The sequence below is a fragment of the Herpailurus yagouaroundi genome, unplaced genomic scaffold (assembly GCF_014898765.1).
Source record: "Herpailurus yagouaroundi ecotype Mexico unplaced genomic scaffold, PumYag 140, whole genome shotgun sequence".
Taxonomy (NCBI): Eukaryota; Metazoa; Chordata; class Mammalia; order Carnivora; family Felidae; genus Herpailurus; species Herpailurus yagouaroundi.
In genome coordinates this window covers 81,892,596-81,912,407 of record NW_024412395.1, presented here as the reverse complement: position 1 = coordinate 81,912,407, position 19,812 = coordinate 81,892,596, and the positions used below count along the sequence as shown (strand labels likewise).

General features: G+C 34.9%; 1 protein-coding gene across 3 annotated transcripts in view; it reads right to left on the bottom strand.

Moving 5' to 3' along the window:
• The window catches only part of NBEAL1 (neurobeachin like 1), a 176,213-nt gene that overhangs the window by 65,009 nt on the left and 91,392 nt on the right, over positions 1-19,812 (bottom strand). For all 3 annotated transcript variants that reach the window (XM_040475897.1, XM_040475898.1, XM_040475899.1), the window contains 8 exons: positions 19,607-19,782; positions 18,719-18,872; positions 18,298-18,426; positions 13,414-13,719; positions 13,173-13,322; positions 9,534-9,691; positions 6,797-6,921; positions 588-714 (listed from right to left, as the gene is read on the bottom strand). In XM_040475897.1, the coding sequence (XP_040331831.1) occupies positions 588-714; positions 6,797-6,921; positions 9,534-9,691; positions 13,173-13,322; positions 13,414-13,719; positions 18,298-18,426; positions 18,719-18,872; positions 19,607-19,782 (1,325 nt within the window). The remainder of the gene's footprint in view (positions 1-587; positions 715-6,796; positions 6,922-9,533; positions 9,692-13,172; positions 13,323-13,413; positions 13,720-18,297; positions 18,427-18,718; positions 18,873-19,606; positions 19,783-19,812) is intronic.

Here is a 19,812-nt window from a genome sequence, read left to right as displayed (position 1 = left end):
AACTGACTCCCTAAAAATTTAACTAACAGCCTACTGTTGACCAGTAACTGTTACCAACCAATAATATACACAGTTGATGAATAAATCTTTTGTATATCTTATATACTGTATTCTTACAATAAAGTAAGCTAGAAAAAAGAAAAAGGTTTTAAGAAAATCATTAGGAAGATATAATACATTTACAGTACTATATTGTTTTTATTGACAAAAATCATATATAAGTGGATCCATGCAGTTTAAACCTTTATTGTTCAAGGGTCACTGTACTTAGTATTTTAAGCAAATACCTTCCATGATTTTATAATCCCGTTTTTCAGAACAAAATTTTTTAATGTTTATTAAAATACAACAATATAATGTTTATATTGAGACACACACACACACACACACACACACACACACACACACACACACACAGAATCCTAAGCAGGCTCCACACTGTCAGCGCACAGCCCTGTGCAGGGCTCAATCCCACGAACCTTGAGATCATGACCTGAACCAAAATCAAGAGCCAGATGCTCAACTGACTGAGCCACCCACGCTCCCCCAGAACAAAATGTTTACTCCTTTCAAATACTTATACATACATATTTACTCTGGCTGTTATGTCTTCTTCAGGAAGGTCTAATTTATCCTCTTCCATATTGCTAACTTTTACTTGTTTCACTACTTCCAAAAGCAATGAATCACTAGAAGGCTGTGAGTGTTGGATACCTGTCAAAAATAAATACAAAATATCTATTAAACACAAAGTAAAAAATAATCCTATTATAGTCCTGTAACTTCTGGCTATTAATTACATGATAATATATATATATGTGTGTGTATATATATATATATATATATACATATATATATATATTAAGTAAAGGAAGAGAGTAAGGGAATTGGGTGAAGGTACTCAAAAGGTCTAAACTTCCAATTATAAATAAGTATTGGGGACATAATGTGCAATGATGACTATAGTCAACAATGCTATATGGTATACTTGCTACAAGAGCAGATCCTAAAAGTTCTCATCATAAGGAAAAAATTTTTGTTAACTACACGACATGATAGGTGTTAACTAAACATTACGGTAATTATTTTGCAATATGCACATATCTCAAGTCATTATGTTCTAGATCTTACATAGTATTGTATGTTAATTATATTTATAAAACTGGAAAAAAACCTTGGGAGGTAAAGTTTTCTAAGATAGAAAAGATATTTACTACAGAAAAGTTTTTAATACATGATTTAGAGTAATCTGGGTTGTTTGTGATTTTTTTTTAAATTTTTTTAACGTTTATTTATTTTTGAGACAGAGAGAGACAGAGCATGAATGGGGGAGGGGCAGAGAGAGAGGGAGACACAGAATCGGAAACAGGCTCCAGGCTCTGAGCCGTCAGCACAGAGCCCAATGCAGGGCTCGAACTCACGGACCGTGAGATCATGACCTGAGCCGAAGTCGGACGCTTAACCGACCGAGCCACCCAGGCACCCCGTTTGTGATTTTTAAAAACTACTACATGTATAAAAAAAGGAATAAATATTTTTAAAATATGTCTATAATTTTTTTATTATTTATGTTTGTTTATTTTTGAGGGTGAGACAGACAGGGTGTAAGAGGGAAAGGGGCAGAGACAGAGGAAGACACAGAATCTGAAGCAGGCTCTAGGCTCTGAGCTGTCAGCACAGAGCCCATGAGGGGCTCGAACTCATGGACCGTGACATCATGATCTGAGGTGAAGGTGGACGCCCAACCAACTGAGCCAGCCACCCAGGTGCCTCTGTCCTTTATTTTTAATGATGGTACTATTTATGTTTCAAAATGGATCAACTCATCTCTTTAATTCATTTAATTCTAACATATGCCAGTAAGTCAAAGAAAGAATTATTCTCACTGTATTAATAAAACTATTTTTAGTGTGTATTTGTACTAAAGAAATATTAAGTAAGAATGTGACAAATTATCTTTAATTGGAAGAGAATACATAATACAAAAGCTGAAGTGTTCGGGGTGCCTGGGTGGCGCAGTCGGTTAAGCGTCTGACTTCAGCCAGGTCACGATCTCGCGGTCCGTGAGTTCGAGCCCCGCGTCGGGCTCTGGGCTGATGGCTCGGAGCCCGGAGCCTGTTTCCGATTCTGTGTCTCCCTCTCTCTCTGCCCCTCCCCCGTTCATGCTCTGTCTCTCTCTGTCCCAAAAATAAATAAACGTTGAAAAAAAAAAATTAAAAAAAAAAAAAAAGCTGAAGTGTTCTTTTCTGGAGCACATGGAATTTAAAAAGTAATTTTAGATACATATATAGGCAATAAATGAATGGATTTTATAAAATATACACTTTGTAAGAAGACAGGGCTAATATAATGGGAAGAACAAAGGCTGTAAGGTGGTGAACTTAAATTCAAATCCGGTTCTGCCATTTATTAAATAGACGACTCCTCTGAATCTTTGTTTTTTTAACTGTGTAATGGAGATACATCACATTACATTAAGTATAAAATAAATGGCAGCTATTATAATTGTACATTTACTTCTCAATTATCTGAATGGTATAAGAGTAGTAATAAAAATAACTGCATAATTTATAGGTAGGACTGGGAAAAAGTTATGTATGTAACTATGAATAAAGACATTTCAGTCGTGGGAAACAAAAATAATTCATACCAACTAAGAAAACATTATAAAGATGACAAATCCTCCCTTAATTTTTCATATGGTATCATTGCTCAGACATAGAAAATGAATCAACCTAATGTACAGCTGCATTTTTCTGTGTAAATCTGCTTTGATCACACCTTTGTCTATAGATAGGAAGTAATGGCTCACACTTTTCCTAGTTACTGAATATGTTTCTTCATATGTTCTAATTTATTGCAGGTGGCAGTATTTATTGTTCAGCATCTAAGTAAAGCACATGAGAATGCAATGAAACTGAAAATCAGGAATCTATGTAATGTGATACAAAGAGAAAACAGACTTTATGTAGCTGGATGACACTATTCCATTAAGAGTGTAAGTTCAGGGGTGCCTGGGTGGTTCAGTCAGTTGGGTGACCGACTTTGGCTCAGGTCATGATCTCACGGTTTGTGAGTTCGAGCCCCACGTTGGGCTCTGTGCTGACAACTCAGAGCCTGGAGCATGCTTCTGATTCCATGTCTCCCTCTCTCTCTGCCCCTCCCCCACTCATGCTCTGTCTCTCTGTCTCAGAAATAAAATAAACATTAAAAAAAAAAGAGTGTAAGTTCAAAATGTGATGAAAGACTGGAGAATAAACTGACGATGGGAAAAACTTCAGGCAAAGAAAGAGGCCAGCTGGGAAACTACTGTAACTTTGGGAAAAGATAGCACACCAAACTAAGTCATGACAACAGGAAAGGGAATGAAAATAAGGAAAACCATTCAAAAGCTATGTAAGGGAGAATTAAGAGGACACTGTACCTAAAGAGCTATTATTACGTAGGGGATTAAGAGGGATGAGGACAGATTCATGCCTAATATTATTTTAATCTGAGTAACTAATAGATGAAGAAAATGAAACTACAACACAAAATGTGAGAGAAGCAGAGTCTAGGGCGAGGAGTAGACGAATGAGAAAACATAATGAATTCAGTTTCAGAAATTTTACATGGAAGCCCCCCTGTGGAGGAGGTATCCAATAGACAAGACAGGCAGCTGGAAATCTTCAAAAGGCAGGTTAGAATAGAAACACATGTGGGAAAGCATCATTTCATATACAAACAGTGGTGAAGTCATGAGATCACCACTTCATAGAGAGAATAGGCAAAAGGCAAGATGGCTAGGCATGGATCTGGGAATATAATCATTCAAAAGGTGAACAAGACTAAATATTAGTAAGAGAACTAGGAGGTTAAGCAGCATTGCTAGAAAAATATAGTTATAGAGGAGGATAACTACCAAATGGTTCAGAGACAAGAGAAACTGTAACAAATAAAAACAAGTTGTTGCAAATACTCAGAAAAGAGTACTTTTTTAAAAAAAGATTTTAAGCAATCTCTACACCCAATGTGGGGCTCGATATTACAACCCCAAGATCAAGAATTCCATGTTCAAATCTACTTCTGAAATCATTGTTGCACCATATACTAACTTGGATGTAAATTAAAAAAAAAAAAAATAGAATTGCACGTTCCACTTCTTTTTTTACATAAAATTTTTTTATGTTTGTTTATTTTTAGACAAAGACAGAATATGAGCTGGGGAGGAGCAGAGAGAGTGGGAGACATAGAATCCAAAGCAGGCTCAGGCTCTGAGCTGTCAGCCCAGAGCCCGGTGTGGGGCTCAAACTCATGAACCACAAGATCATGACCTGAGCTGAAGTCGGACACTCAACCAACTGAGCCACCCAGGTGCCCCAAGAAAAGAGTATTGCTAATGAAAAAGTATGGACAAAATTTTTTTATAAAACCAAATAAAAAAAATAAAAGCAGACATAACAAAACTCTAAAACCAAGTATTTTTAATAATATATTTAAGAATACACTTTATTTCTGACTGTTTAAATTCCACAATTTACAAGTGGTTGTGTTCCAAAAGATACTTCACAAATCACTTGTTTGGAATTCACAAATAATTTTCCATCAAAAAAATGTTACAGATAATGGATAAGTTTCTAGGTTAGCCCACAGTGTCAAAACTATCCTGTAAATTTGTAGTGTGATGTTACAAAGCAGAACTGGGGTAAATGAAACAAAACAAAATATTTTTTAGAATACCATGATTTCTGGCAGCTAATGAAAATACTTACAGACATAAAAAGGAGTAGGTAGAACATTTTACAATTAATTCTGAAGGATACTTCAGGGAACTTTAAAGAGCTTTAGAGATTGATGCCACTGGTTTTATACTATTTCCAGTTTCACTTTGAAATGTATGAAATTTTTTTTCTTCTGTACTATCTCACTATCACTATTATACTTGGGGGTATTTTTGAACATTGGGTAAGGAGAAAAACTGAGAGATGAAAAAAAGAAAGAAGGGGCACCTGACTGGCTTCAGTCCAGAAAGCGTGTGACTTTTTTTTTTTTTTTAATGTTTTATTTTATTTTTGAGAGAGTGAGAGAGACAGCATGACTGGGAGAAGAGCAGAGAGAGAGAGAGACAGAATCTGAGGCAGGTTCCAGGCTCTGAGCTGTCAGCACAGAGCCCGACACGGGGCTCGAACCCACAAACTGTGAGATCATGACCCGAGCCGAAGTCGGATGCCCAACTGACTGAGCCACCCAGGTGCCCGTGGAAAGCGTGTGACTCTTGATTTCAGGGTTGTGAGTTTTGAGCCCCACATGGGGTGTAGAGATTACTTAACTAAATAATTTAAAAAAAGAAAAAGAAAAAAAGAAAGAGCACTAGTTTTCCTATACTTAACTAAAACCAAGGAGAAGGGACATAAAACTCTACCTATGTACAAGTATAAATGGGTGAGGAAACGAAGAGGAACAGGGAATTTCCTGAATTGGGATTTCTTGGCAAAAACAAAGAAAAAACAGGGGACACCATTCTTTAAGTATTACTAGATTCAAGTCATTCACCAATAGATATTTGCTGAGTAATAAGCACAGTCGAATTTCAATGAGTAGAGAAAGTATAATAGGTCTCAAGATATGTACAGGGAGGATAAGCTATATGTAAGTGACTATTCCTATAAAAGATATTCTTTTTTTTTTTTTAATTTTTTTTTCAACGTTTATTTATTTTTGGGACAGAGAAAGAGACAGAGCATGAACGGGGGAGGGGCAGAGAGAGAGGGAGACACAGAATCGGAAACAGGCTCCAGGCTCTGAGCCATCAGCCCAGAGCCCGACGCGGGGCTCGAACTCACGGACCGCGAGATCGTGACCTGGCTGAAGTCGGACGCTTAACCGACTGCGCCACCCAGGCGCCCCTAAAAGTTATTCTTAAAGTCAGAGTTTCTTTCGGGGGTAGGACCATTATTTTGCCTTAAGGAAAATCGATTACTGTGTCTGATTTATTTTAGAATATAAGACCATAAATGGTAGGTATCATAGATAGCACTCTTGATTAATTTATGGCATCAAATGTATTGGCCAATATATTAAGGCAGCTTTAAAAAGATTTAAAAACTGGTACTTGAATTCCATCTAAAACTTAGCCACTAAAAACAGGTGGCTACGATAAAACAATCACAATTTAGTATACACATGATTGCCAATGACTCAACAATCAACTATATTGGGTATTTCACAGACCTGTCTTCAAAAAAGGAGATACCAAGTCAGAAAGGTAGGGTCAGAAAGGTGGCCAGAAAGGAAGGGTTTTTTTCTAGAAAAAGATACTGGCCTAAGATCCTAAGGGTCCAAGAAGAATAGGTTATAAAACAAAAACTTAAACAGTTGCTAAGAATTCTAAATATATCTAATATTAGCCCTAGTCTTGGTAAGCAAAAGACTAAGGGAAAAGAACTAAAGCAAAAGACTAAGGTACTGTTTCAATGTACCATAATGGATACAAGAGACAATGCACTGCACATAAACTACAGTATAATTTTATGATTGCAAATTATGCTTTTCTTTGAAAAATTACAATTAATTAAAATAGGAATCATCTTAGATTTAGGCCAAAGAACAGCATTTAACATACACAACCATTTAAAAATCAACTATATTGTGTACAACAAAGCTTTGTATATAAAACTTTAACATTCTGAAAAAGAAATAATTACAAAATGTCCCCCTTCCTTCATGAGTAAGCAATTCTGAAACAATAAAAACAACAAACAACCCACCAATACCCTCATTATCTTCAAGAAATAATTAAACAGCCATTGGAACTCACCTAGATTATCTCTCAAAGCACTAGCGTCTTCATGAGTTTTGAAGTTATAATTTGGCACCAATTTAAGTCTCATGCGGGAATAATTTTCTACATTAGCTAGTTTCCAGTGAACTGGATTTTGTTTCCTATGAATATTCATAAGTAAACAAGTAAAATTACTTAGTTTGAAGTTACAAAGATTGATTGATTGAAACAAAGTAAGAAAGTAAGAAAGTTACAAAGATTGATTGATTGAAACAAAGTAAGAAAGTATTCATATTAAAAACATTCATATTCATTATCTCATTTGACCCAAACAACCCTGAAAGAAAACTAATGAGAATATGCACAGTTTCAGTTTATACATGAAGAACCTAAGACAGGCTAAATTATTTGCCTGAAATGCTATGTTGTTTACAGGTAGCAGAAATAAGAACTGAACATAAATCTTCACCTTACAGCTTGATAGATTTTACTTTTTAACTGTTCAACGATAGTTCTTAACTAGGTATACAATGAGTTTATTACAAACGCACTGTTCAAAATAAAATAATTTTAGTACAAATAAAGAGAGTATAATTGCAAATAGATCAAATCTAAATGTAAGAGCTAAAACTCTTTGAAGAAAAGATAGGAGTAGGGGTGCCTGGGTGGCTCAGTCGGTTAAGCATCTGACTTCAGCTCAGGTCATGATCTCACAGTTTGTGGGTTCGAGTTCCGCATCAGGCTCTGTGCTGACAGCTCAAAGCCTGGAGCTTGCTTCGGATTCTGTGTCTCCCTCTCTCTCTGCCCCTCCCTGGCTTGTACTCTGTCTGTCTCTTTCAAAAATAAATAAACATTAAAAAAACAAACAAACAAAAAAAGATAGGAGTAAATTTTCATGACCTTGGACTTGGGTATGGTTTCTTAGATATTATATCAAAAACACAATCAACAAAAGAAAAAAGACAAACTGGACTTTGAAATTAAAAACTTTTTGTGTACCAAATGCTAGTAACAAGAAAGTGAAAAAGACAATCTACATATTTACAAATCATAGATCTGATAAGGGCCTATTGCTGAGAAAAAGAACTCTTACAACTCAACCAAAAAACATCAAACAATCCAATTTAAAAATGGGCAAAGAACTTAGACATTTCTCCAAAAAAGATATACAAATAGCCAACAAATGAAAAGATACTCAATGTCACTGGTCATTAAGAAGCACATATCAATGGGGTGCCTGGGTGGCTTAGTTGGTTAAGTGTCCGACTTTGACTTACTAAGGTCATGATCTCACGGTTTGTGAGCTCAAGCCAGCGTTGTACTCTGGGCTGACAGCTCAGAGCCTGGAGCCTGCTTCGGATTCTGTGTCTCCCTCTCTTTCTGTCCCTCTCCCACTCATGCTCTGTCTCTGTCTGTCTCTCTCAAAAATAAACATTTTTTTAATTAAAAAAAAAGAAATATAAATCAAAACCATAACATAGCCCTTCACATCCATTTGCCTTTCACATCACATAATAAAAAAATTGAAAAATTTTAGAAATACTGGTAAGGTTGTGGAGAAACTAGAACCCGCAAACATTGCTGATGGGTATGTTATATGATGCAGTTGCTGTGGAAAACAGTTTGGCAATTAGTAAGTAAGACATTGGATTATCACATGACCTAGTAATTTTGCTTATAGGTATACACTTAAAAGAATTGAAAACAGATGTTTGGAAACAAACAGTTGTCACAAATGTTCAAAGCAGTACTGTTTACAAAAGCCAAAAGAAAACATCTCAATGTCTACCATCTGATGAATGAATAGACAAAATGTGGTTTGGCTATTGAAGAAGTGCTGATACATGATACAATATAATGAAAACATTACGCAAGTGAAATAAGTTGGACACAAAAGGCCACATTTGTAAGATTCTATCTATATAAAATATCAATAATAGGTAAATCCATAGAGACAGAATACAGTCTGGTGGTTGCCAGGGACTGGGTAAAGGAACAATAGAGAGTGACTGCTTAATGGGTCCCAGGTTTCTTTCAGCAGTAATGAAAATGTTCTGAAGCCGGACAGTGGTAATGATTGCACATTATGAATGTACTTAATGTCACTAAATTGTGTATTTTTAAATGGTTAAGATGGTAAAGTTTATATTATGTGTATTTTGCCACAATAAGAAAGGGGTGTGTGTGTGTGTGTGTGTGTGTGTGTGTGTGCATATACATGTGTGTGTGTATATATATATATATATTTAAATTTTAATATTTAAATTTATAGTATATTATATTACAGGTATATTTAAATTTTAATGCCATAATTTAAAAAATTTGTTCCAATACAATCATGTAGGAAAAGAAAGAAGCTGACAGCCAACAATATTTTAACAGTTTATTTACTTGATCCTAAGTCACTTCTATTTTGCTGATTCAGCAAAGTATGACTTAGGATCAAGTAAATAAACTGTAAAATATTCAAACATATAACATCACTAACTCCAGCTCAAAGAGGCAGTATCAAGAAGAAAGAAATAAACTGATTCAAGACTTAAACTCTATATCACAGTGTAAAAAGAAGGGAAATAACTCCATGGTGAAAACACATATATGAAGCTCTGAACATCCCAGACCTGTAATTCACAAAAAGACAACCAAATTAATTAAAAGCAATTGTTTGTAAGTTGAATGTTTTAAAAATTGAATTGCAGAGGTCACTGGCTCAAAAAGTTCTAGACAGAAGTTATAATGAAGAAAGAATATTTAATAAATGATATCCTCCTACCTTTCAGCCCAAGGTCCCCTTTCAGATGTAAGATAGAGCTGTATTGCCTTCCAGCGTCTCAGAGTGACTAACTGTTGACTGCTAAGTTGTTTAAGCATATTATTATACCTCAAGTTCTCTTGGCGTGCTTTTCGATTAAATGGCTCCACAAAAAACTCCTGAGATAGCAATAAATAATAGCCTTGAATCTTGTATTTACAGGTATATTTAAATTTTAATGCCATAATTTAAAAAATTTATTCCAATACAATCATGGAAAAGAAAGAAGCTGACAACCAACAGTATTTTCTTACTTCATTAGGATAATTTTCTTTCATGAAGCATACTACTCTATAATCTGTATTTTGTAAAACTTTAAAAATCTAAACAACAATAAACATGTGAAGAGCTTCAAAAATGATGTACCTCAATATAGAATTTTAAAACTCAGATTTATTAACCTTATACTGTCAAGTAAAATGATCTTCCTTTGGAGTCTTTTGGTTTTTAAGGCACTGGAATGAAACTCATTCTTAAATAAAGTAGAAGGAAGAGTAACCACATCCACAGCTACTACTGGGGATCTAAAAGGCAAGGCCAAAGACAAAAGAAATCCATAGGGGAAAATCTCTCACAATGAAAAACTTCATCATTTGAATTGCTGCTCTCTGAATAATATCCTAGTCAGCAAATGAATTCACAAACTTATTCCAGTTTTCAGGATAAAATTCACTCTGATAATAGGCTCTATCAAGATATAACTCAGTCCTGAAATTAAGTTTTATAGTTTTCAAAAAGAAAAGTAGTAAGATTGACTCAAACAGATATTCATCTATCAGGAACTAAAATAACAGTATTTGTTTCACAAAATCAATACTGAATTATGTTAAAAAGAACAGTTAAAGACATGGATTTAGATGTGGGTTTAAAAGACATCTTTCAGAGAGGCAATACAGCACAGTGCAGTTAAGAGTTTAGAGTTAGGCCTGGTACAAATCTTAGGTACTTAATTCTCTGAGGTCCAGTATCTTCATCTCTAAGATGAGGCTGACAATATTTGTCATCAAAAAAGATTAAGATTTAAAGTACTTAATACAGTGCCAGAAAAGTAGCAAGCTCTCAATAAACTGTAGCTCTTATTCCTATAATTGTTACTATAATTACTAGACCTTTGTGAAATCAATGATTTGGTATTATTAAATATTTAAAACAGGTCAATGCTAAGAAAATTGAAGAAGTCATGACAACTCCATTATAATTAAACATCAATTTCACAATTGGTGAAGTTCAAGCAATAAGAATATTCTAAAGTTAGTTTTACCCAGAAAAGCTAAGGATGAAGTTACAAAGAAAGTGCTGGTTGGAATAGAAACTAACAGAACTTCTATGAGAGCAATAGAACAGTATTTTAAGCAGTGCCGCATCCAGTAATTCCACTTATCCTAGTAAAGCCATCCTGAATAAGCATAAAAATATGACTATAAGGATGATCAATGCTACTTAAAATGAACATTGATAAATTAGGTCCAAAATTGGGACATAAATTTAATTATGTTCTAATACATAATACAATGGAAAACTACACAGTCATATAATGGCATGGAAAGATGCTCAGAATAAGAAAAGGAGCAGTAAATGAAAAGTGTGCCATTTTTATATACATTAAAAAAACCAAAATGTTAATAGTGGTGGATTACAAATGTTTCTTTTTATACCTATTAAGGAATAAATGTATTTTTACTTGATCATCTTTGTTTCATCAGTGTTTTGCCTGTACATATTTTATTCGATTGGTATCTAAATATCTTATTCTTTTTAGAGATATTGTAAGTAGTGCTTTTTCAAAATTTCAGTTTACAATTGCTCATTGTTGGTATATAGAAATATGACTAAATTTTGTATATTGTATGTCTTGCAGTATTGCTAAACTCATTAATTGTAGGAGATTTTTGGTAAATTCATTAGGATCATCTACATAATAATATTATCTGCAAACAGTTTTATTTCTACCTGTCCAATGTAAATGACTTTTATTTCTTTCCCTATTCTTAGTGCATTTGCTAGGATATATAGTACAACAGTGACTAGAAGGGTGGTGAGAGTGGACATTCTCAGCCGGTTCTCTGCTTACAAGGAAAGCACTCAGTTTTCCACCTTTAAATATTTAAATATAAAGCTAGCAGGGTGCCTGAGCCACGTAGCTGGTTAAGCATCAGACTCTTGATTTCAGCTCAGGTCATGATCTCATGGTTCCTGAGCTGGAGCCGTAAAACAGGCTCTGCAATGAGAGCATGGAGCCTGCTTTGGATTTTCTCTCTCCCTCCTCACATGTGCACATACATATGCACATACATGTGCATGCTCTCAAAATAAATAAACTTTAAAAACAAATATGAAGCTAGCTGTAAGATTTTTGTTGAGATTCTATTTCCAGTTTTCTGAGAGCTTTGACCATAAAACAGATGAGTTTTGTCAAATGCTTTTTCTACATCTGATAAGATTAGTTTCTTTTTAATAAATATGAATTTAGTCCATTACCCTTATATTGGCTGACTATCAAATGTTGAAGCAATCTTGCATTCTTAGGATAAACTCTACCTGGTGTGATGTATTACTTTTTTATATATTGCTGAATCTGGTTTCCATCAATGTTCCTAAGAGATATTGATCTGTAGTTTTCCTGTACCATTTTTGTGATTTTTAAATTCCAGTATAATTAATATACAGTGTTATATGAGCTTCAGGTGTATTCTTACACTATTTTTGTATGGTTTCAATAAGGGGATAACACTGTCCTCACATAATGAGTTGGAAGTGATTCCATTTTTCTGTTTTCTGAAGAGTCTGTGAGGAACTGGTGTTATTTCTCCATTAAATGTTCAACAGAATTCACCAGTGAAACCACTTGGGCCTGGAGTCTTCCCTTTTGGAACATATTTAAACTGTAAGTTTCGTTTCTTTAATAGGTAAAAGACTAGGTTATCAACTTATTATTGAATTTTGGAAATCTGGATTTGTCAAGAAATTGAGACATTTAAGTCATCTTATTTATGTGCATAGATTGGTTTGTGGTAGTACCTTATTATCATGTTGATGTCTGTGAATGAGTGGTGATATTCCCCTGTCATTTCTGGTAATGGTACTTTTTCACTTTCTTTTTTTTTGTTTTGTTAATCTGGCTAGAAGTTGACCAATTTTATCAACATTTTAAAGAAGTAGATTTTGGTTTTATTAATTTTCTTTATTATTTTCCTGCTTTCAGTTTCATTGATTTCTGCTCTTATTTTTGTTTGTTTCTTATTTAGAAACTAGTTTAGTTTTCTTTCTAGTTTAAGGTAGATACATAAATTATTAATTTGAGGCCTTCTTTTCTAAAGCAAGTATTTAGTACCATCAATTTTCTTTAAGCACTGATATATACCCAGCCTCCTTAGAGATATGAACTATCAGCCTAATAGACTTTTTACGTATCCACTATGCATAGAACATTTTGATATTAACTTTTTTGTTACTGATTAGTCTTTTTCTTTCAATTCTGAAATAATTTTCAAATAGGAAACTGCATTTGTTTTCAAAGTTGACTTATTACTCTCATTTTAATACCAAATGCTTGAAATCAATATACAAAACTAGACACTAAAAACATTTAATAATTTTTACCTGAAACTTAAGCTTGCTTTCTCCTCCTTCCCGGTCTCGTTTATGCATATTCACCATTAAGGCTTCATAACAATCCTTCCAATAAAGTGCCATGTTCTCATGACCACCATAAAATGTAAGGGTTTCATATTGCTTCATGTAAGGCACAATCTTACAAAAATATACATATATACACAAAATTTAATACATACTTCTAATAAAAATGACAATAGAAAATTCACTCAAAATAGATAAAACTTACATATTTTTCAATGTAAACTTGCCATTCATTTGAACTGCAATATTCTTGAAAATCTTCAAAAAATGAAGAACTACCATTGGTAAAAGGTAAAGAAGGCAGGTGCAAGTTCATGAAGAGAAGCTCATAAATTTTGGAAACCAGGGTACGGATAAGGGGAATCAGAAATGAGTAGATTTCAGTCTGTTCCTTGATTGACTGACTTAGAACATGTTCCAGCTTCCCTAAAATGTAACATGCTTCATCCTGATTTTCAATCACTTTGGTCTGAAGAAGGGTGTTTAGCTTAGCTGATGCCATTGCACAAACCTGAGGAAAATAGTACAGGTGAGAAAGAACAAAATAAAGCAGACATTTAGCAAAAGATCTTTGGCTCTTCAAGTTTTGTTTGTTTAATAATTTTTTTTTAACGTTTGTTTATTTTTGAGACAGAGACAGAGCATGAACAGGGGAGGGGCAGAGAGAGAGGGAGACACAGAATCTGAAACAGGCTCCAGGCTCTGAGCTGCCAGCACAGAGCCCAACGCGGGGCTCAAACCCACGAACTGTGAGATCATGACCTGAGCTGAAGTTGGACACCTAACCGACTGAGCCACCCCAGTGTCCCTGTTTGTTTTTTTTAATCAATTATAAAAGCAGAATATACAGAAAAGGTATAGTGGATAATTAATCACCCAAACGTCTATTCCACTCTTTCTTATAGTGTGCAAGGACAGAGGAATTATACTAAATTTTTTTTTAATGTTTATCTATTTATTTCTGAGACAGAGAGGAGACACAGAATCTGAAGCAGGCTTCAAGCTCCAAGCTGTCAGCGCAGAGCCCGATGCAGGGCTCAAATCCACCAACCTTGAGATCTTGACCTGAACAGCAGTCAGATGCTTACTCAACTGAGCCATCCAGTCAACCCTAACTTTTCTACTTTTAACTGCTGAAGCTTTTCCATTCTCCTCAGACTTTCCAAATCTTTAACTTTAGTTTTTGAATCTGACTAAAGCAGCTTAATTCTAATAGAGACCAACAAATGTAAGAAAAGAGGCCATAGGGGCACCAGGATGGCTCCGTCAGCTGAGCGTCTGACTTTGGTTCGGGTCATGATCTTTGGGTTCATGAGCTCAAGCCCCACATCGGGCTCGCTGCTGTCAGTGCAGAGTTCACTTCAGACCCTCTGTCCCTCTCTCTTTCTGCCCCTCCCCAGCGTGCACTATCTCTCAAAAATAAACAAACATTAAAAAAAAGAAAAAAGGCCATAAAATTTCAGCATACAGGAAATACCAGAACTAATAATTCTGGGCTTTTTTGCTATGTGTTTAAAAAAAATTTTTTTTTAATGTTTATTTTTGAGACAGAGAGAGACAGAGCGCAAGCAGGAGAGGGGCAGAGAGAGAGAGAGAGAGACAGAGAATCTGAAGCAGGCGCCAGACTCTGAGATGTCAGCACATAGCCTGACACAGGGCATGAACCCATGAACTGCGAGATCATGACCTGAGCCAAAGTCGGATGCTTAACTGACTGAGCCACCCAGGCGCCCCTACTATGTGTTTTTTAAAACACTGTTTATATTGGGGTATCTGGGTGGCTCAGTCGGTTAAGCGTCTGACTTGGCTCAGGTCATGATCTCACAGTTCACGGGTTCGTGCCCCACATCGGGCTCTGTGCTGACAGCTCAGAGCCTGGCGCCTGCTTTGGATTCTGTGTCTCCCTCTCTCTCTGCCCCTCCCCTCCTCATGCTCTGTCTCTGCCTCTCAAAGAATGAATAAACATTAAAAAAAATTTTTTTTAAGTAAAATACCGTTTATACAAAACGTTAAACATCTAGTGCTTTGCTTTTAACTTAATATCATGGTATTAAATAATGTTCATTTTTATTTAGAAGTATAAAGATATTTCAATGAATACAAGATAATTTACTTGACCACTGCCTTAATTTTGGATACGTACACATGTCACATACAGATACATATGATCCCCCCTACCCCCATTATAAAGAGCACTGCATGAGGGTCACTTGAGAAACTACAAAAAATACTGATGCCCTATTTCCTCCTTTCTAATATAATTACTATGGGTGATGCCCCACAAGGTAATTTCATGTTCTCATCACTGGCTCAGGTAAGACAACTGGGGGAAGAGGAAACCAGAAAAATGGAGATCATATGCTGCATCTAAATAAATCAGCAACCACCTAGTCCTACTTTAGAGACAAGCTAGGAAATGTTGACATTTATGTGACATCTTCTAATACATACACACAGGCAATTAACTAGTAAGTATGAGCCACACAAAACAAGTTTGTAGTCAGAATGGCAACGAACATTTATTATAACCCCTATAAGGGAAGAAGTTGCTTTCCCAGCCTTTAACATGTACAATAACCTCAGAGAAATGTGTTTTTATTCCTGAGAGAATAAAATTAAACAACTAGCCAGTAAAAAATGTTTTAGGTTACTAACTACTGGTAAACAATCCATAGGTTCTGTACTCTTTACTTAATAAGTATTTATAGAGGCCTACTATGGGACAGGCATTGAAATATTTAATGGTGAACAAATTAAACAAATAGGTATTTATGGAAATTTCATTAAAGAGAAACACTGAGAGTAATTATAAGTGGGGGAAAAAAAACAACCCCAAAACCAAGAGTTCTCATATCCACCTGGCATGCTGGCTGCAACTGCTTTAACAGCCATCAGGCTAATATTAATGAAAAGGCCCCAAAAACTACTTTCATTCTATCTCTCGGTAGAAAAAACCCGAGAATACCACCATGAACATCCATCAAGGCTGTTTGGTATTTTACATTATTATTTTAGGATATACTTTTAGACTAGAAATACTAGACAAAGAGTGTGATTGTTTTTTTAAATACATATATTTTCAAATTACATTTGAATGGATACATAATTCAAGGTTCCACAATCCATGTATCAGCAAGCAAATCTTATTTATTTAGCTTTTCTGTGTTTTCCATGTTTCTACAATGAATATGTTACTTTTATGATTAAGAAAAAAACCCCACTATTTTAAAAAATTTCTTTTGCGATTTTAATTTTATTTTTATTTATAAAAATAGCGTACAACTGGGGGAGGGGAGAGAGGGGGAGAGAGGGAGAGGAGGGGGAGAGAGGGAGAGGAGGGGGAGAGAGGGAGAGACAGAGAGAGAGAGAGAATGAATCTCAAGCAGGCTCCACACTCAGTGCAGAGCCTGATGCAGGGCTTGATCTCATGACCCTGGGATCATTACCTGAGCTGAAATCAAGAGTCAAACACTCAACTGACTGAGCCACCACTCAGGAACCCTCCAAAAAACCCAATGTTTAAAAAGTTAGTAATACGGGGAAAGGAATTCAATATAATTGTAAGAAAAAAAGAAAATAAAATTATCAAAATATATGATGTTTTCAATCATCTGAAAAAGATAAGTGCATAGAGAAATATTGACAGTTATTTCTTCTTGGGCTATGGGATGATGGATTTATTTTCTTCTCTTTATGTTTTTGTGTATTTTCCATAATGATCATGTTTTACTTTTACAATTAGGAAAAAATATCTATTGAAAATATGGCCTTTTAAAAATATGGCAACCTTATGGAATTTTAACCTCTCCATGTTATCAACATTACAGTAAGTTTATATATATTAGAAACCATCCCCAACCCTACCCCTTTGCCCCAAGTACTTGAAATTCCAAAATCAAAAGGAAATTAAAAGGGCCGGGTAAGTAGTTATGAGATACATGTCATGATTAACTCAACCCAAGTTCTCCAATATAAACCAAAAGTTGACAGACTAAAATTCATGTGCAAATTTTCCAACCTGTAACATTTTTTAAAAGAGTTTTTTCTTAAGTTTATTTATTTTGAGAGAGAGAGAAAGAGAGACAGAGAGAGAGAGAGAGAGAGAGAGAGAGAGAGAGAAAATGAATGAATGGGGGAGGGGCAGAAAGAGAAGGGGAGAGAAAATTATGAGGGCAGAGCTTAACAGAGGATCATGACCTGAGCCAAAACCAAGAGATGGATGCCTAACCAACTGAGCCACCCAGGCACATTCCCCAACCTTTAAAATTTTTAATTAAAGATAGAAATAATAAATATTCCTTGAGTCCATATTTTATTTATCTGTGTTTTGAAAACCTAGCACAATGCTCAAACTTGGTAGGTATTCACAGTAAGCATTTGATTAATTAAAAAATGAGATATAATGTAAAACTGTGGATTAGTAAAGTAACAGAAAAAGATTTGAAAGAAAAAAAAAAAACTCAATTTTCCTCAAAATATAAGCCCTAAAGTTCACATGTATGAGTGACAAGTATAAATAGTCTAAGCAGGTTGTGTACTTCCTAGCTACACTACAGATGATATAATACCTCCTAATATAAGCTATGTATAAATCCTTTAAAACATTTTTTTTTTTCCAACGTTTATTTATTTTTGGGACAGAGAGAGAGCATGAACGGAGGAGGGGCAGAGAGAGAGGGAGACACAGAATCGGAAACAGGCTCCAGGCTCTGAGCCATCAGCCCAGAGCCCGACACGGGGCTTGAACTCACAGACCGCGAGATCGTGACCTGGCTGAAGTCGGACGCTTAACCGACTGCGCCACCCAGGCGCCCCAAGCTATGTATAAATCCTTTAAAAGGCAACGTTGAAATTATATTGAATCAGGAAGAAACCATCAATGAGCTGCCTCTGAAGCTTCTTTCTGATTAACAAAACTGAAACATATATGCTTTTGGAACTAATAAAAAAATTAAAATGCTGAAAATTATTACCATTTAATATTAAATTATTAAATATTAATATATTAAATATTATCATTTAGTTATTACACAAATAATTCCTATACTGCATACAAAGTACAAAAAATAATGCAAATGAATTGACAAACCTGCACATTACCCATTCCAATGAATCCTAGAAGTAACTGGATTTGAACTTGAGAAAGTTGTGCCAATACTGAACTTTCAGAATACCAAACTGACAGACCATCGAAGAGCAGCATCAGATCCTCTAAAAGCTATCACAAGAGAAAAATTGAGAAATAAAAACATTCCATCTTAGAATCAACTGATGAGTTCTCCCCAACAGTAATACACATTATAAGTGTTTTCAAAACTAGTTTAATGTACAAATGGAAAAAGCCAAGAGAATTATCTTAGTAATAGCTAATGAAATTGGTTAACTGTTTATCCATGTTTGTTAAATCCAATTAAATTTTAATGCTCCAAAAAGGGGGTACAAAAGTTTTTTTCCTTGAATAAAGTGCTTGACTACAGAAAGTAATTTCAAAGTGTTCTTTACTGCTGTACCTTTTCAGTCCACATGTTTGAATTAACAAGCCCCTCTGACTGCAGAAAGTCCTGTATGATCAGGATGAGCCGCAAGGCATTTTCAGCAGTTACTGGATTCGTGTTTGATTCTCTGTTTTCCATGACTGCCCATTCTAACATCTTCTGTAGCAAACTAAGTGCAAAACAAATCCTCTTAAAACCATTTTCAGCTTAGAAAAATAGTAAAATATGAAAAAAGTCAATTATTTGTTAATATGACTATTCCTAAAGATACAGTATCACAGGCAGGGATCCAAGGACATTGTAGATGGTATCTAATAACAATGAATCAACTTTTTAATCTCTGAAGTATCTACCCTCAATAAGTATAATACAAAGGCAAAGTAAAAGTTATCTGTTCTACTTGACTATAAAAAAGCTATTAAAATATTTCAAATTCCAGTTTCTATAAGATAACTAAAAGTTTCTTTAAAGCTCTAAATTGGGAAGGCAAGAAACGGCTTATTATGTCTTGCAGAGGGTCTAGCCCTGCAGAGAACTCTAAATGCTTTAGAGAAGTAATATCTATGAAAACACTATTTGCTTCCTTTAGCATGGAAATCCTCAAATTTGGACAGACTGTAGAACACAATGCACTGAGTGCTTAGATATTATCAAAACTATTTTAAACAATAAGGAATATGTAATCCCTTAAGCCCAAACTAAAGTTTTAAAGTTGGAATTACTTTTGGACTTCTCTCTAGATTCCACTAAAATGGCAACAGAGAGGAAAAGGAGCTGAGTACAAAGTTTCTCCTTTTCTCTCACTACACCTACTGAATCCTGAATAAATGTTCAATAAATAATATTATCTTAGACTCCAGACCACTCCAAAAGGAGAGGGTAAATCACCAAATAAATGCTTACATTAATTTTATTTCATCTGATGGTCGAAGTAGTTCACCGGATATTCCTGGTTTAGTTAGTGCTGAAAACACTTGTCCTCGTTCAATCCAAGTATTATTGTCTGACTTTTCTAGTCCCTTACACATTACATAGTTCAAAATATTTGTCAGTAATTGAAGAAGCTCCTCCTCACATCTCTGTAAAAAAAGATAAAGTAATATTAAATT